Raw genomic sequence first — 27198 nt, forward strand, 5'->3', positions numbered from 1 at the left:
GCAGGCCCCGCCTCCTCGTTACGTCACACCGCGGAGCCGCTTCCCTCACTGGCATGACGTCATGCACTGATGGCAAAAAAAAAAACATACACGATTTTATTTGAGCGGTATTTGAAAACTAAATCTCTGAAACATTGTGTAATTCTCCAGCTAGAACCAACAGAATCTAACCAAGACTTGTAATAGCGCGTGCATGTTGTTGCTCTTTTGTTGGTTTTGATTGCTTCTTATGTCCTCATTTGTAAGTCGCTTTGGATAAAAGCATCTGATAAATGACTAAATTAATAAATAAAAAAACTGTAGTACTCAAACTATTTCAAACATAGCGAATTAAGCTACAAACTCCATCATAAAGCACAATGTTTCCATCTCACATGTATTTTGAGCTGCAGCTCGTCATATTAATGGAATGGAAATATGAATATTTTATTTGTAAACATCATACTTTTTTTCGCTTATTTCAGTTTATATCATAAACTAGCGAGCTAGTGCTGCTGACAGTGTCATGTAAACATGACTTCAGTCCAAGCGATTCACAAGCGAAAAACAGCCATTTATTTTAAAATTTCGACATCACTTGTAATGATTTTAAAAGCACGTAGCTATGAGTGAAATGGAGCCTTTCGAAACTCCGAATCGGTTAATTGTGTCGCAAAATGATCGAAGTACTCCGATCGCAAATCATTTTATTTAGAACTTCAAAGTGCGAATCATTTAATTCAGATTCCGAGCGCGAATCTCTTTGGTTAAGCCTTGTTCAGACTGTCAGCCCAAATCCGATTTAAATCCGATCATATTTAAATAGTCTGAACAGCAACGAACGAAATCCAATTTTTGCTAATCTGTTTCAAGCTACATTCTTATGTGGTTTGGAATCCTATTCAAATCGCATTCCTGGAAATCTGTTTCAGTCTGACCGCTCAGATCGTTTGCATAACAATGCATTGCCATAGAAACCAACGCACATTCAGTAAAACGAAAGAGCACTTATGGACACACAAATCGGATATGAACAGTTGCGATACACAGTGTGAACACTCACACTGAATTCAAATCTGATTCCATCCGGATATGCACAAATTTGGATTTGGGCTGACAGTCTGAACGGGGCTTTAGAGCATATCACTTGATTTAGATTGGAATCCCACAAAAGACTCAGCAATATATGTATGTTTACATGCTCATGCACTACAAATTATCCTGCTCTGTTCCCCAACCAGCTGCTGACTCAAAATGTCTCTCTTTGCACATGTACAGTATTTGTGAAGCATTCGTATAGTTTTATTTATTTTTTTTAAGTCGTGACGTATTGTCAAGTATGGTGACCCATACTCAAAATTGGTGCTCTGCGTTTAACCCATCCAAGTGCACACACACAGCAGTGAGTAGTGAACAAATACACACACACACACACACACCGTGAACACACACACGGAGCAGTGGGCAGCCATTTATGCTGCGGCGCCCGGGGAGCAGTTGGGGGTTCGGTGTCTTGCTCAAGGGCACCTCAGTCGTGGTATTGAGGGTGGAGAGAGCGCTGGACATTCACTCCCCCCACCTACAATTCCTGCCGGCCGGGGACTCGAACTCGCAACCTTTCGATTACTCTAACCATTAGGCCACGACTTCCCCGTGGGAAGTCGGAAGTCGTTTTTTTTAGTTTGTATAGGGTAAATGCTTATATATAGTATACTTCTAGTTAAATCTGTCAGTAGGTTAGTTGTGTATAGGTTTATAGTGTTTTTACTTCATTGTTGTATGTCTGTATTTATGAAGCACTGAGGTCCTCAACTTGACTTGACTTAATATATCTTTATGTAGCGTGCCGTGAGTAGATCCATGTATCTGTCACTTAAAATAAGAATGTCTAAATAAGTGAGTCACTGAGTCATTTATTCAGTCGATTCTTTCAAAACGCAAATTCTTTCAGTAAGAAACACTGCGTGTGCTGCTGCAGAGACGCTCAACATGGATTTGTTAGGAACTATTATTTTATTTTATTTATTTAACCTTTATTTAAACAGGAAAAGTCCCATTGAGACACAGTCTCTTTTACAAGGGAGTCCTGTATAGCACGTTCAAACATAGGTTACAAGACAATAAATTACAATATAAAATACAACGCAGATTTACACAAAATTTACAAAATATTTGCATGTGAAGATGCAGTGAATTTAAAATATATAAACAAATGAAAATAGTGGCTAGAAGTCAATGTCCACCCACCATTAATTAAAGCAATTACACATGTCCGTCCGCATATCCGATATTCTTTTTTTAAAAGCAGCTAGTGAAATTAGCGCACCAATCTTAAGTCCAGACTGGAGTTCATTCCAGGACGAAGGACCATAGAATGACAAACCCCTCTTTCCTGCTTCTGTCCTCATTCTTGGTACATTAAAAAGTAGTACATCACTAGATCTTAATCGATACGTACTTTGGGTACGAACAAATTTTAAACAAATATAAGACGGCAAAATACCTAAAATCGCTTTATAAATAAAAATGTACCAATGTCGCATCCTGCGCGATTTAAGTGATGGCCAATTTACCATATTATATAAGATGCAATGATGTGTCTGATAGCCAGCATTTGTAATGAACCTGAGAGCCGCATGATAAAGAGGGTCTAATATTGACAGAGTAGATGGACAAGCAAATTGATAGATGATATCCCCATAATCTATCTGAGACAGGAATAGTCCTGCAACCAGTCTTTTTCTTATAGCCCTTAAAAAGCAAGATTTTAATCTATATAAGAATGCCAGAGGGAATTTAAGTTTCATAGCGAGAGCTTCAATGTGTTTTTTAAAGGTAAAACCTTTATCAAGCCAGATACCCAAATACTTGTAAGTATCAACAAGTTCAATAGCTTCATCTTGGAGTGTCTTAATAGCAAGAACTGGGACTTTAGTACCTACGGGGGCAAAAATCATTGCCTTCGTCTTTTTTGCATTTAAAAGTAACTTCAAATCAAACAAGGCGGATTGTAATGAGTTGAAATCTGACTGCAAATTCGCACAGGCAGTCTCAGATGTAGAGGCACAAGAATACATAATTGTGTCATCGGCATACAAATGATACTGTAAGTATTTAAATTCACTACAAACATTATTTATATAGATAACAAAAAGCAAAGGACCTAAAACCGATCCTTGTGGGACACCCTTTTTTAGAACGACAGGGTCAGATGTTACATTCCCATGTCTTACAATTTGCATCCGTTCAGAGAGATAGCTGTGAAACCAATTTACAGCTCTATGACCAACACCAATATTCAACAAGGTTTTGATTAGCATGAAGTGATCCACTGTGTCAAATGCCTTTGTAAGGTCAATGAACACAGCCATACAGAATAACTTTTTATCAATTGCCGCTTTTATATCATCGGTAACTTTTAAGCAGGCAGAAACTGTGCTGTGGCCAGATCTAAAACCAGATTGCATGTTGTTAAGAATATTTTGTGAAACCAAAAAAAGTTTTTAATTGATCAGACACTAAAATCTCCAAAACCTTAGCTAAAACCGAAAGATTTGAGATAGGTCTGTAATTATTTGCATCACATGGATCCCCAGATTTTAGTAATGGTGGGACGTAAGCCTGCTTCCACGAAATAGGCACTGTATCAGTGCAAATGGACAGGTTAAAGATATAAGTGAGTGGTTTCACTACAATTTCTTCTGCCATTTTTAACAAACCAGGATCAAGTCCATCTGGCCCAGCTGCCTTCTTGGAATCAATGTTCTGCAAAACATGTAAAACTTTTGATTCCGAGAATGGCGTAAACTCAAGGATCGAAGAGGAAACAATATCAGCAACCACTTCCCCTGGTAGTGACTGGGATATAGGTTCCGCCCGGAATAGATTATTCCAAGATTCCTCCATGTTGGTTTCACCATGGGGAATTTCACCTGTTTCTACCTGGGAATTATGTTGAACAATAGAGGTTTCACCCAATGTTTTCTCAAAGATATGACCTGCCATTTCAAAATGCTCATTAAAAGCATTTAGCATATCCCTCTGCTCTGTTATCACAGCACTTCCTATTTTCAACTGGTGGGGGAAGCCATTAACTTTCTTATTTTGTAATGCTCTAATAGTTTTCCAGAATCTAGAATGGTCATGCAAACTAATTGACGTTTGCGCCAAATAGTATTCAGCTTTAGATTTTCTAATAAGCGCTGTACACTGATTTCTAAGAATTCTAAAAAGACACCAATCATTAGCACTCTGTGTTTTTCTGGCTATTGACCATTGATTATTTCTGGCATGGATTAGGTCAGCTATATCTTTAGAAAACCAAGGGTTGTCTCTGTTTTTTATCCTAAACTTCCTAATAGGGGCGTGTTTATTTGCAAGCTTTAAAAAATGTTGCTGAAAAAAAGCAACAGCATCCTCAATGGTAGGAATCAATTCTATTTGAAGCCATTTCACTCTGGATAAATCTTGAAGGAAAGCTTGCTCCGAGAAATGCCTGAAACAACGTCTGAGAACAATCCGACCTTTGGATTTGGGTAATTTTGTACTCCTAACACATGCAATAGCACAATGATCACTCATATCGTTTGGAAAAACACCAACAGCAACATATTTATGTGCTGCATTTGTTAAAATAACATCAATGAGTGTATCTTTACCTAGCTGTGAAGGATTTATCCTGGTAGCACAATTTATAAGTTGTATTAGATTTAAAGAATCACAAACCCGCTTTATGCTCTCAGACTTCTCAGTCATCCAATCCCAGTTCAAATCACCCAACAAGATTAATTCAGATGAATGAAAATTTAATATCACCTCTGACAGACTAGTGATACTATCATTAATGGCAGTGGGGGGCCTATAACAACCGATGACAATAAGTGGAATATTCCCAATTTTTATTTCCACAGCTATAAGTTCAAATTGCTAAATATGCATGGTTGCTGCCTAAAAATAAGGTGAGAGAAGTACATTTTAAAATACTTCACCTGGTGTACCCTGCTAAAGCACTGTTCCTTCAGTTCCACACTGATGTAGATGATCCTTCAGTTCCGCACTGATGTAGACGATACTTCAGTTCCGCACTGATGTAGACGATACTTCAGTTCCGCACTGATGTAGACGATACTTCAGTTCCGCACTGATGTAGATGATACTTCAGTTCCGCACTGATGTAGATGTTCCGCACTGATGTAGATGATCCTTCAGTTTCACACTGATGAAGATGATCCTTCAGTTCCACACTGATGTAGACGATCCTTCAGTTCCACACTGATGTAGATGATCCTTCAGTTCCACACTGATGTAGATGATCCTTCAGTTTCACACTGATGAAGACGATCCTTCAGTTCCACACTGATGTAGATGATCCTTCAGTTCCGCACTGATGTAGATGATCCTTCAGTTTCGCACTGATGTAGATGATCCTTCAGTTCCGCACTGATGTAGATGATCCTTCAGTTTCGCACTGATGTAGATGATCCTTCAGTTCCACACTGATGTAGATGATCCTTCAGTTTCACACTGATGTAGATGATCCTTCAGTTCCGCACTGATGTAGATGATCCTTCAGTTTCGCACTGATGTAGATGATCCTTCAGTTCCGCACTGATGTAGATGATCCTTCAGTTCCGCACTGATGTAGATGATCCTTCAGTTTCACACTGATGAAGATGATCCTTCAGTTCCACACTGATGTAGACGATCCTTCAGTTCCGCACTGATGTAGATGATCCTTCAGTTCCGCACTGATGTAGACGATCCTTCAGTTCCGCACTGATGTAGATGATCCTTCAGTTTCACACTGATGAAGACGATCCTTCAGTTCCACACTGATGTAGACGATCCTTCAGTTTCACACTGATGAAGATGATCCTTCAGTTCCACACTGATGTAGACGATCCTTCAGTTCCACACTGATGTAGATGATCCTTCAGTTCCACACTGATGTAGATGATCCTTCAGTTCGATCAGTTCCACACTGATGTAGACGATCCTTCAGTTCCACACTGATGTAGATGATCCTTCAGTTCCGCACTGATGTAGACGATCCTTCAGTTCCGCACTGATGTAGATGATCCTTCAGTTCCACACTGATGTAGACGATCCTTCAGTTCCACACTGATGTAGATGATCCTTCAGTTCCGCACTGATGTAGACGATCCTTCAGTTCCGCACTGATGTAGATGATCCTTCAGTTCCGCACTGATGTAGACGATCCTTCAGTTCCACACTGATGTAGATGATCCTTCAGTTCCACACTGATGTAGATGATCCTTCAGTTCCACACTGATGTAGATGATCCTTCAGTTCCACACTGATGTAGATGATCCTTCAGTTCCACACTGATGTAGATGATCCTTCAGTTCCACACTGATGTAGATGATCCTTCAGTTCCACACTGATGTAGATGATCCTTCAGTTCCACACTGATGTAGATGATCCTTCAGTTCGATCAGTTCCACACTGATGTAGATGATCCTTCAGTTCCACACTGATGTAGATGATCCTTCAGTTCCGCACTGATGAAGATGATCCTTCGGTTCCACACTGATGTAGACGATCCTTCAGTTCCACACTGATGTAGATGATCCTTCGGTTCCGCACTGATGTAGATGTTCCTTCGGTTCCACACTGATGTAGATGATCCTTCAGTTCCACACTGATGTAGATGTTCCTTCGGTTCCGCACTGATGTAGATGATCCTTCAGTTCCACACTGATGTAGATGATCCTTCAGTTCCGCACTGATGTAGATGATCCTTCAGTTCCACACTGATGTAGATGATCCTTCAGTTCCACACTGATGTAGATGATCCTTCAGTTCCGCACTGATGTAGATGATCCTTCAGTTCCGCACTGATGTAGATGATCCTTCAGTTTCACACTGATGAAGATGATCCTTCAGTTCCACACTGATGTAGACGATCCTTCAGTTCCGCACTGATGTAGATGATCCTTCAGTTCCACACTGATGTAGATGATCCTTCAGTTCCACACTGATGTAGATGATCCTTCAGTTCCACACTGATGTAGATGATCCTTCAGTTCCGCACTGATGTAGATGATCCTTCAGTTCCGCACTGATGTAGATGATCCTTCAGTTTCACACTGATGAAGATGATCCTTCAGTTCCACACTGATGTAGATGATCCTTCAGTTTCACACTGATGTAGATGATCCTTCAGTTCCACACTGATGTAGATGATCCTTCAGTTCCGCACTGATGTAGATGATCCTTCAGTTTCACACTGATGTAGATGATCCTTCAGTTCCGCACTGATGTAGATGATCCTTCAGTTCCGCACTGATGTAGATGATCCTTCAGTTCCACACTGATGTAGATGTTCCTTCGGTTCCGCACTGATGTAGATGTTCCTTCGGTTCCACACTGATGTAGATGATCCTTCAGTTCCACACTGATGTAGATGTTCCTTCGGTTCCGCACTGATGTAGATGATCCTTCAGTTCCACACTGATGAAGACGATCCTTCAGTTCCACACTGATGTAGATGATCCTTCAGTTCCGCACTGATGTAGATGATCCTTCAGTTTCACACTGATGAAGATGATCCTTCAGTTCCACACTGATGTAGATGATCCTTCAGTTCCGCACTGATGTAGATGATCCTTCAGTTTCACACTGATGTAGATGATCGCTGTGATTTCTGTGGAGCAGAGGGAGGATGCTGTCCACTTATTTCATTGCATTTACAGTCAAATGTTTTGGATAGATTTGGAAGGCCTGCTTTGTAAATATTTAGACATGAAAGTTTATTTTTCTGAAAAAGATGTATTTTTCTATTTTAATAGAGAAAGATTACCACCAAATGTGACCTTTATAGTTAAGAAAGCTTTATCGTTGTTTGATTATGGGGAAGTGCCATATACATAAACAGAAATGGGCGTAAAAGAAAACCCAATTTCTGGTTATTTCAGATGAAACCTATTGAGTTACTACTTGGGTTGAAAAATTAAGCAAAACGTACTAGGTCTATATTTTATTTATTGTATGTTCTCATGTGTTACATATTGTAGTCTGTATAATATTTTTCTATAATATGTTGGAATGACTGCTGTTATCTTCATTGGCTGTAATATAACTGACATTTAATAATAAATGTTCACGATAAGATTCATAATAGTGGTGGTCAAAGTTTTGCTGAAAACGTTTACTGTCCTAATGGGGTTTATTAAAAAAAAAAAAAAAAAAAAAAAAAAAAACACTTAAATGTGAAATTAAGTGTACAATTTGTAAAGTAAAATTAATAAAAATAATTTAGGATTTACTTGGCAACAGTTTTCACAAATTGCTAATAAACTTCATAATTACAGAATCATTCAGTAACTCGTATTAAACACGCAATTCTGAAGAACTGATAGTATTTTCTGGGGAAACTCTAATAGTCTGTTTTACAACTTAATCATAGTTTATTATACAATATTTGAATTAAAGCATATTACACATTGTATTTTAATTAAAGTGTAATTGTTTTAATCTTTATGCCTATAGTTTTACTTAGTTATTTTAGTACAAGTTCAACAAAATGAAAACGAGAAATGCTGGCTTGCCAACTAGCTGAAAGAAAACTTCATGCATTAATATCAGTTCATGTTTCAGTTTCACTCAACTATAATAATCCTGCATTTATTTGTTTGCATGCCATGTGTTCATAAACCAATATTAAAGTACCGTGAACATGCGAATGTGTGGATAAAAGATCAAAATATTACCTGAATCTTAAACCGGTTTAGGAATCAATGATTTACAGGAAGAACTAACAGTACAGTGCAGTGCTTGAGTGATTTTACAGAACACCGTGGAGCGTGCTCTGATTGGTCACAGCACGTGAATAAAGGCACAGACACATCATTTCTTTCCATTGTTTTATTTTGTTCTCATGTCAAAAAAAAAAAAAAAAAAAAAAAATTAAGTAGATCAGAGGACCTGCAGTGCCGCTTCAGAGTTTGGGGTGGCGGAAGTCTTTGCCTGCGAACTTGGCCTTGTCTCCGAGCTCCTCCTCGATCCTGCGGAACACACACACACACACACACACACACAGGTGAGGGTTTGGCACACTCTGATTGGACGGCTGATTTGTGATGGCATGATGTCACTACTGACCTCATCAGCTGATTGTACTTCGCCAAGCGCTCTGATCTGCAGGGGGCGCCGGTCTTGATCTGATCACATCAGAACTGGGGTTAGTGTGACTGATTCTCATTGAACTGCACTGAAAGAGCATTAATTCTGAGCACAGATACAGCATGATGCATGATGGGTACCTGTCCTGTGCAGAGACCGACCACCAGGTCAGCGATGAAGGTGTCCTCCGTCTCACCGGAGCGATGGCTGACCATCACACCCCAGCCGTTAGACTGAGCCAGCTTACAACTACACAGAGAGACAATGTTTTAGTTTTAGGAATTAAAAAAAAAAAAAAAAAAAAAAAGAAAAAAAAAAGACAAGGTTACATTTTCATTTGAGTACATTAAAACTAATAATGTTTAATTAAATCATAAACGCAGATAAATAAAATCAGACAACATCTTTGAAAAAATATTTCATAGGGTCCCATTATTGTAAAATAAACAGTTTTATGAATTCAACCGATTAGACATTAAAACTGAATTGAACCATTAAAATAGAATCCAGAAAATATAAAACCATTTCATAAGGGTCTAATTAGTTTTTTCACTTTTAATAACTTGTTAAGAATTGTGATTTCAATTGATTGAACATGGTTTTTGATTACTAAAATGTAACCATTAAAACAGAACTTAGAAATATTAAAACCGCATGTGAAGAATGAGCCTTCATAGAGCCTTAAAGAAGAAAAAAAAAAAAAAAGGAATCTATAAGATGAAAAATGGCAAATATCAGAATTAGTGTAACACTCACGCCTGGATGGACTCGGTGACGGAGCCGATCTGGTTGACCTTGAGCAGCAGGCAGTTGCAGGCCTTCTTCTCACAGGCCTGCTGGATGCGTTTGGGGTTGGTGACGGTCAGATCGTCTCCCACCACCTGGATATCCACTGACCCCGTGAACTTAGTCCAGTTCTCCCAGTCATCCTGATCGAACGGATCCTCGATGGACTGGACTGAAATCAGAACCAGAGCAGACACAAGTGAACAGGGCTGATCCTGCACAAACCGGCTCTGTGTGTGTGTGTGTGTGAGAGAGAGTGAGAGTGAGAGTGAGAGTGAGAGTGAGAGTGAGAGAACCTGGGTAGTTCTTGATGAAGCTCTTGTACAGGTCTCCCAGCTGGTCTCCGGTGATGTGGCGCTTGGGGTCGTCGGGTGATTTGAAGTCCAGGTCGTATTTGCCGTTCCTGAAGAACTCAGACGCAGCGACATCCATGCCGATGATGATCTTGTCAGGATAGCCGGCCTTCTCGATGGCAGATTTCAGCAGCTCCAGAGCTACAGAACCACAGACGATCAGTCATCAGCAAACAGAGGTTTTATAGTCGCAGTTTTAATGTTAATGTTTTAGTAATTTTTTTGTGTTTGTTATTAAGTAGTTCAAAAAAAAAAAAATTATATATATATATTTTATTTCAGTTTTATTTCTACAGTTTCACTTTTATTTTCAGCTTTACTTATTTTAGTACAATGAGCTAAATTCTTCAATTATTATTTCAGTTTTAAGTTTTTAAACTCAAATATAAGATTCTTCATTCCCGTTTTTTTTAAATGAGCTACAGATCAAGTGCCATACCCTCGTTGTTCTCGAGGATGTTGGGTGCGAATCCACCCTCGTCTCCCACATTAGTGGCATCTTTGCCGTATTTGGCCTTGATGACATTCTTGAGGTTGTGGTAGACCTCGGCACCAATCCTCATGGCCTCGTGGAAGTTCTTGGCTCCGACCGGCAGGATCATGAACTCCTGCATGGCCAGCTTGTTCCCAGCGTGAGAGCCACCATTGATGACGTTGAAGGCCTGCGTGAGAGAGAGAGATGAGAGGTGAGTGAAGGCGTGGGCGAGAGGAGGAGGAGGAGGCGGCGGAGGAGGAAGAGGGGCGGGTGAGAGGAGGAGGAGGAGGAAGAGGGGCGGGTGAGAGGAGGAGGAGGAGGAGGAAGAGGGGCGGGTGAGAGGAGGAGGAGGAGGAAGAGGGGCGGGTGAGAGGAGGAGGAGGCGGAGGAAGAGGGGCGGGTGAGAGGAGGAGGCGGAGGAAGAGGGGCGGGTGAGAGGAGGTGGAGGCGGAGGAAGAGGGGCGGGTGAGAGGAGGTGGAGGCGGAGGAAGAGGGGCGGGTGAGAGGAGGAGCGGTGGATGAGAGGAGCAGCACACGTACAGGAACCGGCAGGATCACGTCTTTGTTTCCGGCGAGGTCGGCGATGTGGCGGTACAGAGGAACACCCTTCTCAGCAGCGCCCGCCTTGCACACAGCCAGACTCACACCCAGGATTGCATTAGCACCAAACTTAGCTGCGCGACAGGAGACAAGCAGATACGATTCAGAAATGCTGCGTTTCTTATTCCCAATCTGCAGAGATGTTTTCCATTCGTCTGGAGCCTTTATCAATACATTCATGCATTTGACAGACACTTTTCCAAAGAAACTTACTAGCCTTCAATATATAAACATTTATATCAGTGATTTTGACATTGCAACCACCATGATCTACTGTTTGAGCTACAGGAAGTTATTTTAGAAAGATAGCGGTGTGTGTTGCATTACATTTGTTCTCAGTTCCATCGAGTTCCAGCATGAACTTGTCAATCTTCTCCTGATCGACGGCGCTGAACTTCTGTTTACAGACACAAGGACGAGAGGAGTCCGATACATTAATATGGCTTACCAGGTTTATGGGGGGGGGATTTCATTAGTTTGATTAATAAGATCTTGCATGTGTTAAATACTATACTGACAATCAATGACAAAAATGCTAAAATTATGATTATAATAAACGGCTACTACAGCTGAGATATTGGGTAATTCAGCTAGCAACTTTAATAATAATACCACCACATAATCTCTTTATGATCAGTCTATGATCTCACCTTCTCAATCAGTTTGGGAGCAATCTCTTTGTTCACATGGTCCACGGCCTTCTGGGTACCTTAAACACACATGGATGATTTGACCGTGTAATGATAGGCGTGAGGGAGTAAAAATGAGTGAAATGCATAAATAATCTTGTTACACAACCTTTACTATATCATGTGTATCTATACGTTTTTAATGTCAATTAATTACTTTTTCAAATGTTATTTTAATTGCTATATGGTTCCAAATTACACTGTTATACATGTTCTCTTCTCCTATGCAAGCTTTGGCAAAATGTGCTTGTCATGCTAATAAAGCTAACTGAACTGATTTGAGTGCGTGCAATGATAGGTGTGTGTTAGGCAGACGTACCTTTGCCCAGGTAGCGTGTCTTGTCTCCGTCTCGGAGCTCCAGAGCCTCATGAACTCCAGTGGAAGCACCGCTGGGAACAGCTGCCCGGAAACGACCTGGAAACAAAATCAATCAGTTACAAGCTAGAGAAGGAACGTTTCCTCAAGACAAACTCTGAATAATGACTCAAAGTATGGTATAAAAGTTTAATTTTGGAGCCGTCACTAGGGCTGACAGACAGTCAGACTGAATATGTGTGTGTGTGTGTGTGTGTGTGTGTGTGTGTGTACCTTTAGCCGTGTACAGATCCACCTCGACAGTGGGGTTTCCTCTGGAGTCGAGGATTTCACGAGCGTGGATCTTACTGATGGACATCCTGAGAGAGACAGACAAACACATTAGCTTTTGGCTTTTGACCAGGAACAGTAAGAGCCCAGCTTCTGCATTAAGGTCCTATTAATTTCCTATGATTGGTCATTTTTGGCTACAAATTTTGACTGAGAACAATTACTGCTGGACTCACTGAATTATGTCCTGATTTGTGTGTTTGTTCAGACTCCAGATCTAAAAACAAATGTCAGCAAGCTTTGGCAATAATTTTATATACCAAAAACGGTCATGAATAAAAGATTATTGGGATTAAAAAAACAGCTGCACAAACCATAAAAAAAGAAAAAAAACCCAACAACCGTACACACTTCAGCTGTCTGACACAGATACAGTCTGAGGTTTCTCTATTAATAGAGCAGCTACAGCAGAAGACAGAAAAGACCTCTATGTGTGTGTGTGTGTCTGTGTGTGTGTGTGTGTGTGCGTTCATACCTCGACAACGTTATGACCTTTACTAAGCCTTGCTGAACCCTGACCTTTGTGTTCAACATTCTGACCTTTGCATGAGCAACTGTACTCCACTGTAACAGTACAGAAGGCACTACACCGTATATTTCACTTCATACTATTTAGTTCATTAATAATCTGCATCAGATCCTCATGAGCGTAAAGTTACGTTATATTTAAAGCTAATTATTAATAAAAGAAAAATGCACGTTTTTGCAGCTTTCTGCCAGATATAGAACGCAAATGTAACTTTTCACTGACAGACATGCAAAGCTGATCTTTAGGGTTCAGAAACTTTCGACCGATTTAATGATTTTTCATATTCCAGAGATTGCTAAAGCAAGTTTCCATTTTTGAACATTAGGTAGCATATTAGGCATTTATTGTCTTGCATTTTACAGACTTGCATCACAATTTCGCAACTTTTTCAGCTTTTGTACGAACACTAGCAGTCAATCACCGAACATCAATCACCAATCACAACACAGCATCTGCCCACGAACGAGCGGCGCGTGACCCTACAGTGCCAATACTGCGCGTGCACGTTAACGCAACAATCAGTTATTAAATAACTCGCATTATGACGCAATAATAACGGACTCTGAGCGCGTGCGGACTTTAGCCCGAGCGCCTTAACTTTTTTTAATAATAACTATTTAGTGAATTAAATCTTTGCACGGTCACATTTGAATTTCGTTTTTAAATGTAATGCACGCTGTTTATGATCCCTATACAAGTGTTTTTATAAGTTTAACCGTAATGTTTGTGAGCGGTGGTTAATATTTGACCGAATATTCTGTGATGTTCCACCGGAAGCGTGAAGGTCATTCAGTTTACTTCAGAACCTTTGAGGCGTTGCGTGTTAAATCCGTTCTTATCACACACACTCACACACACACACACACAACACACACACACACACACACACACACAACACACATACACAGAGCTCTGGAGGTTCTGCAGACCCCGGATCAGAAGACGCATTCAGCAGCAGAACTCAGATCAGTTCCACACTAGAGTTCAACTCGCTCCAGCAGAGCTTAATACCGCAGAAGAAAGTGCCAGCAACACTCAAACGTGAAAAACACAGAGTTGTAGTGAAACGCGTGCGGATTTCCGTGATTACCTGCGGGAGCGTCGGGTCGGCGTCGATCTCGGTGTTTAACAGGGGCGTGAGTGCGCGTTCCGACCTCAGCGACGCAATTTATAGACGGTCTCTAAACAACGTCCCCCGTATATGGGAAGATCCTTAGGGAGCGTCTACAAACTCCAAACCTGTACAGCGTTTTAGTACACGCCCACATCTCTGATGGTTTATATTGCAACAAAGTTATCAAATGTAAATGCCATCATAACTAGCCACTAGACTCGCCTTATAAACAAGATGGAACCAGAACACACACACACACACACACACACATCCGGCTGAATGCATTAAATCAAGCCGCTAATGCAGTGCAGTGCCAGTGTTTGACAGTCCAGCAGATCAATCTTAGTATTTTGAAGTTAAGAATCACTGACTCTAGATGTGTTTGGACTGGAATGCTAGCATACTGCTTAATGCATACTGAAGAGTATTTACAGTAAGTGCCTTTTATGTAAATAATGTTAAATAGTATGCAGTTTGTAACTATAAATGTCACTTTTTTCTATACACTGCAAATTTTAGTCAATATATTAGGTGGCCTGGCTGGGTATTCAATGCATACTGAAAATGAGCAAATTAGTATATCACTGCATGCTGCAAAAAGTCTCCTTTAAAAAAAGGTCTGTTTGATTGTGATGACCTGTGATCTGGAGGTCAAGAGGTCATCATGTCTCATGCCTTTTTTGCTGTCAAACAACAAACAAACAAACAAACAACAACAACAACAAAAAATCATGCAGCAATAAAAAAGTTCAAATAAAATAATAAAAAATATAATATCAATTAAAAATATTTTTCAAAATATATTTATGCATATATTTCCATTTATTGCAATATATAAATTAGACATCAAATCATCATAAATCTAGTTTTGATCTCTAGTAAGCTATTCCAACCACATGCTACTATAAGATTGGAAATGTATTTTCTTGCCCATGAAATGTATTTTGAAATATATTTTGGTATAATTTCAATTTAAATAATATATGTTTACAACATATATTTAGCATATATTTTAAAAATCTGTATGGAAATGTGCTGTATGATATCTCTGCATGAAATATGAATGCAGTATGAATGTGATATCATTGAATGAATATGTTCTAGATCTTGAGTCAGATGTTTATAGACAGAAGGGATCAGGGATAATGAAACACAAGACAAGTTTCTGTGTAAATCATTTTAAAATGCTTTTCCTTATATTTTTACATAAATTCCCAGTGTTTTGTTAAATATGCTGTCGATCTGATTGATATTTTGCACTAGTATCTGCGGCTCTGTCCTAAATGATGTGTTGCCTCTCTGAAGCCTGACGTCGTTCAGGACAGGCCTTGAATCTTCATGGACATCTTTTCCTCTCAGCCGAGGTTTGGAAACACTCAGACTGTCCCTCGTCGAGCTCCGGACCTGAATGAAAGGTCAGGGTTGAAAAAAGAGGGAAATGTGAGAGTGAGTTCGGACCTAAAGGGCACCTATGATGATCACACGCCGCTCTTTCCCTGTGTTTCTCCCTCTCTACCCTTTAGCACAAGGCTAAAATTAGTTTCACTATCTTGAGAGACACTTGTGTTGTCTCGGAGCAGCAGGATATCCACAGATTCACAATGCCGGACATTCATTGTATGGAGGTACATTTGTGCCAAAAACAAAATTTCGACTGCTGCGTACAATGTTTGTCCGTGTCTTTTATTTGTGTTGTGCCTGTTTCTGCTCTGAATGTTCTGCGACACATTCTTGCATTCTAAAACGTTCCGATGCATTGATCTTTCTGAGAACGTTTCCTGTTAGCTGAGAGAACAAAATAGCATAAACGCCTTTAAGCATGTTTAAATGCATTATCTGCTGGTAATTCTGCACTAACTCAACACAGCGCATGCAAAGCAGTCACAGTAAGAGGTTGAGCTGATTATTTGAATGAAATACTCAAATCTCTCAGCAAACAAACAACATTCAGAAGAGACTGAGCTGCTGTCACACATCACTGCCACATGATGGCGCTGCACTGTGTGTGTGTGTGTGTGTGTGTGTGTGTCAATCTTTGTCACAGATCTCGTGTCTGTGTGTGTCACAAGCAGAACTTCCTGTTTCCTCTCTTACAGCACTATTCCTTCACAGCAGTGTTAATGTGTCTCGCATTACTGCCTCTTTACAGAGACACGTGGATAAAAGCATCTGCTGAATGAAGGCCAGTGTTTGCTGGATTGCATCGGTCATGTTTTGTTAGGTTGTGCGTTTATATCAATAAATTTGACGTTTTCATCAGTTTCACTTCTATTATTCAAGAACAATGGAAAGCTCACATAATCATTTCTGTTTTAACTCTTAATAGAAACTGGTGAAATCAGATACACTCATTCTGACTGTGACAGTCTTTCTGCTGGTGCTTCATTGAAAGTGTCCTGAAGAAGGTGCGTCTCGTTCACTCAAGTGTGCTGAGAACGCAAAACCTTTACTGGAAGAGAAAGAGTAAGACAGCCTGTGATTGGCTGACATGCTTTTGCACGCATCAGCCGCTGAATATTGTAATGAGCTCTCGAGTGGAGTGCTGTGATTAAGTGTGTGTGTGCGTGTCTCTGTGTGTGTGTCTCTGTGTGTGTGTCTCTGTGTGTGTGTCTCTGTGTGTGTGTCTCTGTGTGTGTGTGTGTCTCTGTGTGTGTGTGTGTCTCTGTGTGTGTGTGTGTGTGTGTGTGTGTGCGTGTCTCTGTGTGTGTGTGTCTCTGTGTGTGTGCGTGTCTCTGTGTGTGTGTGTGTGCGTGTCTGTGTGTGTGTGTGCGTGTCTCTGTGTGTGTGTGTGCGTGTCTCTGTGTGTGTGTGTGTGCGTGTCTCTGTGTGTGTGCGTGTCTCTGTGTGTGTGTGTGCGTGTCTCTGTGTGTGTGTGTGCGTGTCTCTGTGTGTGTGTGTGTCTCTGTGTGTGTGTGTGCGTGTCTCTGTGTGTGTGTGTGCGTGTCTCTGTGTGTGTGTGTGCGTGTCTCTGTGTGTGTGTGTGTCTCTGTGTGTGTGTGTGCGTGTCTCTGTGTGTGTGTGTGCGTGTCTCTGTGTGTGTGTGTGTGCGTGTCTCTGTGTGTGTGTGTGCGTGTCTCTGTGTGTGTGTGTGCGTGTCTCTGTGTGTGTGTGTGTGTGTGCGTGTCTCTGTGTGTGTGTGTGCGTGTCTCTGTGTGTGTGTGTGCGTGTCTCTGTGTGTGTGCGTGTCTCTGTGTGTGTGTGTGCGTGTCTCTGTGTGTGTGTGTGTGCGTGTCTCTGTGTGTGTGCGTGTCTCTGTGTGTGTGTGTGCTTGTCTCTGTGTGTGTGTGTGCGTGTCTCTGTGTGTGTGCGTGTCTCTGTGTGTGTGTGTGTCTCTGTGTGTGTGTGTGCGTGTCTCTGTGTGTGTGTGTGCGTGTCTCTGTGTGTGTGTGTGCGTGTCTCTGTGTGTGTGTGTGTGTGCGTCTCTGTGTGTGTGTGTGCGTGTCTCTGTGTGTGTGTGTGCGTGTCTCTGTGTGTGTGTGTGCGTGTCTCTGTGTGTGTGTGTGCGTGTCTCTGTGTGTGTGCGTGTCTCTGTGTGTGTGCGTGTCTCTGTGTGTGTCTCTGTGTGTTTAAAACAGGGCTGTCTACCTTAACTAAAACATAAAACTATTAAAAACGTCTTTAATATTTAATATGAAGCTTAAATAATGTAAAATATAAATGTTAGATGAAAAACCGTTTTACAAAATCAGAAATCTACTCTTGACTGCTAAATTAAATGTTTAAAAATTAAATTAAAATATTTAAACTTATTTTAAATAAAAATAAGTTAAACCTAAATAGTAATATTTAAAAACATTACCAAATCACATAAAATAAAAATGAAACATAATATTTTAAAAATACTAAAATAACTCTAAAGTGGCATTTCTTTTTGACAAAAATCAAGCGAACCGTGCAAGAAATATTGAAACTGAACTCAGTCCCTCACTAATTTCAGCTGTAAAGTGACGTTTAGTTCACGTCCCCAGGAAGACATGCACAGGAGCTGCTCCGTACAAACTCATTCTCTCTTTATTTGCCATCTAACAGTCAGATTTCTCTGTTTTGTTCAGCAGGATTTCATACAGACAATCACACAAACAAATGCTAAAACCGTTTGACTGGACGCTCCGCCCGTCCAAAACACAGAAAATACTATAGTACCATAAATCAATCAATTAATTAATAATAAAACCAATAAATGAGTTTGATATTAACTAGAGTTTGCATTCCACTGCCTGACTGGAGAAGAAACCGAGCTCTGCAGCTCCTGGAATGTTAAAACCATGATGATGATGAAGATGAGAGGCTTCTCAAGCACGCGTATGGTTGGTCTTGGAGCGGTTCTTCTGGCTTTATGAATGGAGATCAGGTCAGATCCTGCAGACGGCTGACAGGTGAAGTGGCAGAGCATGGAGAAGTGGGCGGAGTCATTAGGGCTGGGGGCGGGGCTTGTTCACATGTTCATCTTCCTGAGGTATGTGGTCATATCAAAGACAAGTGGATTGATCTTGCCTCCGTGAGCATCTTTTACACCTTTAACAATGATTATCGCTAAAAGAGAGAGAAAGATAACAGTGTCAATCTCACACAAACATCTAGGTCAGATTTTAAAAAAAAAAATATTCACATTGGTTAAATTAAAAATCACTTATAAATTTAAATGAAACAAATTAAATATTTGTAATAGATTTACATATGATATTTGTATATACTTTGTATATAAAAACAAGTCCAGGTCAAAAATGGCATAACATTTTGAAAATATAAATTGTAAATGAATTATAAATTAAATATTTTTAATATATTTACAAATAATATTTGTATATACTTAATATATAAAAACATGTCCAGGGCTTATGTAAAGAAATTAAATTATATTTTTAAAAATATACACTATAAACTAAAATTTAAATGTAAATGCATACATAACTTTTGGATTTCACCCCATTATAACATAATTTATAATTTAAACATAAATTATAAATGTATTATAAACTGAAATGAAATCAATTAAATTATTTACATATTAAACTTGTATATACTGTATATATAATGAAATAAAAGATGTCATTCTCATTACTGTAATGCATCTGGACTTTTTATTTTTTTTATCGTGATTCTCATTACTATAATTTCATTTTTAATCACTACTACAGCGATTATTAAAATTGCAATCTGCATTTATTTAAGTTCAGCAAATGCCATATAGTGCACACACTTGACATATACTTTATATTTTCACCTTTATGAGATCTGCCGATGGTGAAGGAGAAAGGGTCAGGCTCTTTATCTGAGGTCTTCATCTTGATGTCCATGGTGTTCTGGCCGTCTACATTCAGAGCGTCTCTCAGAATCGCGCACCTTCTGCCGGCCACAGTCATTCCATTGGCAAACAGAGTACTGCGGTCACTGGCGATCATAGCCTGCACCTCAGACGCCTGACGGAGAAACACACAGACGGTGAGTGTGGATTGTGGGTGATATAATGGTCCAGCAAACACAGGCTGAGACTAGCAGAAGCATTCGGAGCCCCTCCTTGCACGCGCTCAGATTCTCCTCATGTTTAGTCATGTTTCTGAAGACGACGCCTATCTGCAGCTCCACACACGGACCGTGAAGCAGCCTCCAGTGCTCCGAATCTACTCCAGAGGGGTCTTAGAGTCAAACTAGATCACAATCACAGCTTGACGAACCACTTGGCTTTTGAGCGAATTATGAGTTTTTATTTCAACATCAATATTTATCTTCAAACATACATGAAAGTATAAGGGAAAGTGCATTAGTTCTGTTTTAATCACCTCACTAGTTCATTTTCAATGGATGTTGAAAACCAACACGCCAGATCACCGCAGGAACACAGACACAGTATGAGCCAGCGAAGAGCGAAGAGAAAGTTTTATTAACATTCCTATAACGTTATGAAGACATTTATTCTGAATGTTCAAAACGTCCAACGAAGACCGTTTGTTCGTAACTTTGAGAGAACCTTGCCGCAACGTTTTGATAACGCTTCCCGTCAGATGAATGAGAGAGAGACAGACAGCATCTCTAAATTCTTTAAAAGTCTGACCTGCATGTTACGACATGAACAGGGAAACACACACGTTTTTCTGTGAATTGTGGGGACTTTCCATAGACTTCTATTACTTTCATACTGACCAAACCATATTTTCTACCCTCTAACCCTAAACCTACCCCTTACAGAAAACCTGTTTGCATTCTACACGTTCACATAAACATCATTTACTATTTTTAATCATTTTTTTTCCTCTCGTGGGGACCAGCAATGTCAAGAATTTCATGTTTTACTATCCTTGTGGGGACATTTGGTTCCTGCAATGTAGCATAAACAAGCACACACACACACACACACTCACACACACACACACACACACTCACACACTAATATCTCACAATCATGTCAGAATGAAAGTTAGTGAGAGGAACTTGAGACAGGAAGCACAGTGTTGAAATAGTCAGCAGTCAAAACTATTTTTTTCTTTATATTAGACACACTAGCGGTAACTCTCTGCAAGTTAAATATTTAATAGCGAACATACAACCTGTCAGAGCGAGAGCGCGCCCCCGTTTCCGCCCATGTCTCTCTCGCGCGCTCCCGCCGATGCTCGCTTCCGCCTTTGAACGCGCGCGTGACCAAATAAGGAGCGCTAGAGTGAACTCCGCTCCATCGCTGAGAGGAAATTCACCGAGAAAGAATAAACCGTCGGGTATTTCCTCTAAATCGCGAAGCTAATGGAAACCACAGCGGCCTGCCTTCCTAAAACTTTGAGAAAGTTTGCCTCTTCACGCCAAACTCCGTTATAACCGGCGGAGACGCGAGCGCATCCCGATTAGCGGCGAGTTTTGAATGAGGAAGAAGGAACAAGTAAGTAAAAATAGTTTTTTAACGCAAACAAATGAGTCGTATTTTTATAAAAACAAGCGCAGCCAGGTTTACTCCACTGTAAGTGTCGTACCGTGACTTGGTTCAGCCAGCCGCCCGGTGCTGCAGCCCAAACGGATTCCTGCCCCGGTGTGCATCCGAGGATGACCGCATCATCCACCCACTCGCTCTTGGTCAGGCTGCTGATGTAGCTGTCCCAGCTCATGACTGCTGCTTTAGATCTGAGGAGCGGGAAAACACTTCATCATCATCATCATCATCATCCGCTCGAGGAAAGCGAGAAGAGAAGGAGAGTTACCTGACTGCGTCTCTGCTCCGATGCAAACTGAGTTTGAGGAAGTCCGCGTGCGTTTATATGCAGCGGAGCGCGCGCCCTGCCCCACGGCCCACTTCCGCACCGCGAGACTCCAGATGCTCTTCTGCAGGTTACACTCATTTCTATATTTGAGGGCGAAAGCTGACTGAAGGCAGGGACTGAGTTGCATTGCAAACCGGCCGCAGAAATATGTTCTAAGAACGTTATTTCAGAATGTTAGCCGATGTCTAGTTTTATAAATGTTTCCCTCGGTTGTGTGAATGTTAGTGGAACACTCCACTGTATCGTTTAGCAAACATTACGGAATGTTCTGAAATAAAGTGAAATTTAAAAAAAAATGTTAGACGAACGTCCAACTAAAATGTTTTCGGGAAAAACATTCCACAAATGATGTATGAATAAAGTTTTTATGCTAATGATTTGAAAACATTAAAGAGCAGAAAACGTTGAACAAACGTTCTATAAATGTTGCTGCAAGAACGTTTGTTCATAACTTTAAGGAAACATTGCCACAACGTTTCGAGAACGTTCCTCTTAGCCGGGCAGTGACCAGAGTAAACATACACACTGTAGTATATTATATATTTAAGTGCATTTATGATTTATGAAATAACTGCTAAATGCACAGAAAAACCAGGTCCTCGCTGTCATTCAAATAATGGTTTTTATTGTGTGCACATGCATCTTAGTGGTAGATGTTGAATATATTTTAAGATGCACTTATGCAAAGGTTGTTTCAAGCCCACATATATACTGAGAAATTCAAAAGGAGATGTTTGGAATGTTTCATAGAAATAACATGACAAATGAAAAACACCGTAGCAGTCGTGATCTGAAGTCATATGATAGATTTGAATGAGGAACAGACTAAAATGGCAGCTCTCAAATCTCATTCACACTTCCACATATTCGATCTGGCTTCGCACTTGATTACAACAAACCTGGAACACGTTTTCACTTCCTAATCAGTCCGAGATCATTTTAACTTTACTCTGAGTTAAATCTGAGTTCAAGTTTAAAGTCTGAGCTGATCTGGAGTTTGTCGTGAGTCAGGCTGGAGTTTGGCCTTTGGCAGAGCGATAGAGGAAAAGGAGGCGGCTGAATACAGCAGAACGTGACCACAACATCCTGTTTGTGAATCTGCAAGCTGCATCAGTTACCTGAATGAGATCAACTGAACTTCATTCCACTACTGTATCTGACTGTGAGAGGATGCTGTGGAGATCCTCTCAGTGTCCAATCAGTGCAGACCAGATGAGAAATGACCACTGGAGGAACCAATCAGATTGTGCCATGTGAGAGAACGGGGCGGGACCATCAGCAGAGTCAATTTTGCAAGCTACACAAATTGGGAAACCTATCAAGAATGAGTCAAACTTCACCTTGGATTCAGAAGAAAACTAAAATAGCACTTCTAGAGGAAACAATGATTTTTGCACTGTGACATTTTCATGAAACTGAAGCAAAATGGCTGTATTGCAGTGGTGCTTTAAACATGTTTCTTTCATGAAAACATTCGTAAGAATAAAGGTTCTTTATTGGAATCAATGGTTTCACAAAGACCCAAAAACGCCTTCCCCAAAAACCTTCACCAAGGTTGTTAAAATGTTCTTTACTAAGAAAAAAAAAGAAGGTTCTTTTAAGACCTGTTCACTGGAAGGTTATTTCCAGTGAACCTAAAAGAACCCAACTAGCAAAAATATGTTCTAAGAACATTTTTCTAACATTCCCATTAAAACGTTATTTCTGAACACTCAAAACATTGATTTTTTATGTTTAAACAATGTTTGTTTTACTTGAACGTTACATGGACATTCCATTTGATCACTTTCCAAACATGACGGGAACGTTACATGTGAATGTTCTCTGAATAAGCCGTTACATTTAAAAACGTTAAATGAATGTATTCAACTCTTTCAGAATTAAAAATATTGTTTTTGGGCTAACGTTTTGAGAACATTATTAAAGACCATGCCACTTTAAAGGAACATTCTATTAATGTTACTAGAAGAACGTTTGTTCGTAACTTTGAGAAAACCTTATCAGAATATTCGGAGAATGTTGTTAGCTAGGAGCCACTTTTACTTTTTAAAAACTGAAGAACAAAAATGACAAAAAAATCACTCAAAACTAAAATGTTTAGATGCAAATTATAATAAAATAGGTTTCATTTTCTTTATGCTAAAAAAAAAAAATATTTGTTTTTTGGGCTGAGGACAGAAAGGCATGTTAATGAAGGAGATTTGAGCCTTGCAAACACTGCAGAGTTTAGACGTCAAATATTCTGCAGCTGTGGAATTCATGCTCATGTTCTCACTGGTTAGCCCAGAGTGAGACGATTCTATCATAACATGCGAACACACGCTGACTAATGTACTGAAAAGAGAATGTATGCCTGCGAGGCATAATACAGGCAAATACACACACACACACACACACACACAGGATTCTTTTCTCTGGGTGTGTGTGATGCACTCGAGGCCGGCGCGCTCACAGAGGATTGTTATCTGTGAGTTTATCCAGACTCAGGCGATTGATCAGCGATACAATGGGATTTTAGCTAAACCACTAAAATAATACTAAAAATGCCCAGAGCTTTTGATAAGCTACCCTGACTAAAGTCTATAAGTTCTGGAGCAATCAAAACAACAGCACACTCTTAAAAATAAAGCTGCTTAAAAGGTTCTTCACAGTGATGCCATAGAAGAACCCTTTTTGGTTCCACAAAGAACCATTCAGTCAAAGATTCTTTAAAGAACCATCTTTCTTACTTTTCTATAATCTGAAGACCCTTCTTTCACCGCAAATAACCTTTTGAGAGACAGAAAGGCTCATCAGATGTAAAGGTTCTTTATGGAATCATTTAGAGAAAAAGATAATGGCATCGTGAAGCACCTTTATTTTTAAGAGTGAACAAAATAAACCTTCTGACCTACAGTCACGGTAAAAACAGTATATTTGACATTAATAGCAAATTGTAGATGAAGAACTACAGGTGACTTCAAATAAAAAACAACAGTACAACAAACTGTCGACTTGCAGTCACTAATTATCAGTAAAAACAATACATTTGACATTTAATGCAAATTATTGATACATGTAAGCAGACGGTGTGTGGAAGCTCATTTGCAGCGCTTTGTAGGAAAGAAAAGTCGCTGCTGAACTTCTGTGATTGACATTTGGTGGCTCCCCATGGGGTTATGGGTAGTGTAGTCCTTCAGCAATATTAAACACTGTTTTTAAAACATGAAGTTGAAATCTCTCTGACAGATGCATATGAGGACGCTTAACCTCAGAGCTCACGCTGAGTCTGTTCTGAATGGTGTATGGGTTATAATCCCCTCTCTGTCTTCTGTACCTCACAGACCTGCTAATTTCTCTTTTATAGGTTCAGCAGAAAGTCTGCAGTCTAATGTCTCGAAGAGTCTCTGCTGTCGATGTGGGGTTTGTTTCTGGGTGGAGTGTGTGTGCGTGAGCCTTGTTTGTTAAGAGGAAACTCATTTGACAGTCAAACGGGGAAGAAAATAGCCATTCTGCAAAGATCGTGTGCTTTGAGCCCAACTGTGTGCTTTACGATGACAAAGCTCCTGAAATGCCACACAGATCCAGATTTATCAAGTCTGTACAGAGGAGGTTTGAAAGGTTTGTCAGAAACAACCCAAATTGTGTTTTCAAAACCTGCACTTTTAATTTAATTTAAAGGAATATATGCATGCAGAACTTGATGAAGTAACAGCAACAAGACATGACTTCAGGAATCAATCAATCAATCAGTTTAAAATGATTTCCTATCTCGTCTTCCCTTACACACATCTAAAGATTCTTAAATCAAGAAACATTTTCTTGAGTAGGACAATGACTTAAGACATTAAGTCTTGCTTTTTGAAAAATGTATCTGAAATGAGTTATGAAATTGAGTAAATGAGCAAAATACGTTTATGCTTAAAACAAGAACAAATATTTGCCAATGTGGTCAGAACAAATCAATTTAATGCACAGGGAAAACAATTATTTTCTGACTCCACCATAAGATATTTTTCTTCTTGTAAGCAATAAACTCATATTTTTTTTTGTTTGTTTTTTAAGAAAATAGGACTTAATGTCTCGTGAAATTGTCCTCCTCAAGTTAATGTTTCTTGATTTAATGTTTCTTCTTTAAAAATATAGAAGTTATTATTTTTATTTCTTCTCTCTCTCTCTCTTGTTTTTTGAAATGTACTTAGTATTAAGGGTTTTATTTAACAAGAAACCACTTTTAAAATGTCACAATTCCTCTCTACAGCAGGGTTATCAACACATTTGCATGTTTTTAGTGTGAAACAGTCCAAGCAGATGCTCATCAGCAATCATAAACTGCATTAATCACACCATGAGAAATAATAGAGATGCTTGACTGTTAGCAAACACCACTAAAAAGGAACACACACACACACACTGACTCAGTGACTTCCTGTCTTTGACAGGAAGTGGAGAAACTGTCTGTTGTTCATGTGAGAATTCTCATTTGATCTTCAACACCCTCCTCTCGGTTTCTTTCTTATTTCCACTCATCCTCACAACCTCTTCCTCTCATATAACCTCTCGTCCTGCTCTGATCTCTCTTTTAGTTTGATTGCACACACACACATGCACACACACACACACACACACACACACACTTCTCTCAGTATAATATGCCCTTTTTAGGCAAACTAGGAAGTGAAAGAATGTGGGGGAGATAATGAAAAAGTGTCAGTGAGAGGGTGAAAGACAAAATGCAGTTCACACATCTCATAAAAGCAACACTTGTTCGTTATATTGAGGTATATAGTAGTATTTTACAAAGGCTTTAGTTAGTCATTTAAAGTGAGTGCTAACTGAGCCACTAGCGAGTGTTTACCCCTGATCTTCTCCAGAGAGTCTGGATATGCGTTAAGTGCACTGTATGTTACTAAATAGCGGTCACAAAAAGATAAGCATATGCAGAAGTGATCTGTTGACCTGTTTTGACATGTGGAGGAATTCTCAGAGGAATGCAGGTTTTCTGTGTTGTGAATAGCGCCCCCTGCTGATGAGATGCACAAACATCACCGATCAAGCAGACAGAGGCAGGATTCTCATTTTTGAGACCCCGTGTAAACTTTAGTTTTCAATTCCCCAAATACTTTATTGGAAATGTGTTTTCCTGGATTTGATGATTCCAAGCAACTTTAACTCAGCAGTGATTCACAGGTGACAAAACCTTTTCTCATGATCTTACAACCCTTGACTGGCCTTTTAAAAAATGCTTGTGAATCTGTCATTATGCTGTATTATCACCAAATATTGGAATCAAGTTTAATTAGCACATGTTTTGTATTTCTTCATGGAATGGATTGATCATAGGTGTCAGTTTTTGAGTGGGGAAAAAGCACCATTTTTGTGGATAATTTAGTCAGTTTCACTCATAAGCTCAAATCACAGATCACTGAGGCCTAGCAGATCAATCAGTTCCAAAAAGAAATACAAAAACTGTGCTAAACAAGCTGAAAACAAAGACTGAATACAATATTTGGTAATAATATACAATGAATAGAAATAAATGTTCTTTGATTCTTCTTTTATGCCAAATTCATTAGGATATTAAGTAAAGATGCATGTTCCATGAAAATATTTTGTAGATTTTTTTGCTCCCTCAGATTCCAGATTTTCTAATAGTTGTA

General features: G+C 39.7%; 2 protein-coding genes across 2 annotated transcripts; both read right to left on the reverse strand.

Annotated features, from left to right (window-relative positions):
• Positions 1-8853: 8853 nt before the first annotated feature.
• Positions 8854-14407, reverse strand: LOC306861007 (beta-enolase-like). Its single transcript, XM_079403057.1, has 12 exons — positions 14292-14407; positions 12616-12701; positions 12346-12441; positions 11988-12046; positions 11665-11734; positions 11278-11411; positions 10702-10924; positions 10206-10403; positions 9880-10081; positions 9264-9372; positions 9103-9161; positions 8854-9005 (listed from the first exon to the last, which is right to left on the reverse strand). The coding sequence occupies exons 2-12, from the start codon at positions 12698-12700 to the stop codon at positions 8939-8941; spliced, it is 1302 nt and encodes a 433-aa protein (XP_079259183.1). The 5' UTR covers position 12701; positions 14292-14407; the 3' UTR covers positions 8854-8938.
• A 3896-nt stretch (positions 14408-18303) lies between these two features.
• On the reverse strand, positions 18304-21619 carry LOC306861031 (profilin-1-like). Its single transcript, XM_079403093.1, has 4 exons — positions 21500-21619; positions 21275-21422; positions 19540-19735; positions 18304-18848 (listed from the first exon to the last, which is right to left on the reverse strand). The coding sequence occupies exons 2-4, from the start codon at positions 21404-21406 to the stop codon at positions 18751-18753; spliced, it is 426 nt and encodes a 141-aa protein (XP_079259219.1). The 5' UTR covers positions 21407-21422; positions 21500-21619; the 3' UTR covers positions 18304-18750.
• Positions 21620-27198: the final 5579 nt, after the last annotated feature.

Source organism: Barbus barbus (assembly GCF_936440315.1).
Source record: "Barbus barbus genome assembly, chromosome: 41".
Classification (NCBI taxonomy): domain Eukaryota; kingdom Metazoa; phylum Chordata; class Actinopteri; order Cypriniformes; family Cyprinidae; genus Barbus; species Barbus barbus.

Coding starts and splice junctions, on each gene's coding strand:
- LOC306861007 (XM_079403057.1), bottom strand. CDS start 12,700: ATGTCCATCAGTAAGATCCACGCTCGTGAAATCCTCGACTCCAGAGGA. Junction 12,047..12,345: donor GACACGCTACCTGGGCAAAG/GTACGTCTGCCT, acceptor TGTGTGTTTAAG/GTACCCAGAAGGCCGTGGAC. Junction 9,373..9,879: donor GTCACCGAGTCCATCCAGGC/GTGAGTGTTACA, acceptor CTCTCTGTGTAG/TTGTAAGCTGGCTCAGTCTA.
- LOC306861031 (XM_079403093.1), bottom strand. CDS start 21,406: ATGAGCTGGGACAGCTACATCAGCAGCCTGACCAAGAGCGAGTGGGTG. Junction 19,736..21,274: donor GCTGGCTGAACCAAGTCACG/GTACGACACTTA, acceptor TTTCTCCGTCAG/GCGTCTGAGGTGCAGGCTAT. Junction 18,849..19,539: donor CATCGGCAGATCTCATAAAG/GTGAAAATATAA, acceptor TCTCTCTTTTAG/CGATAATCATTGTTAAAGGT.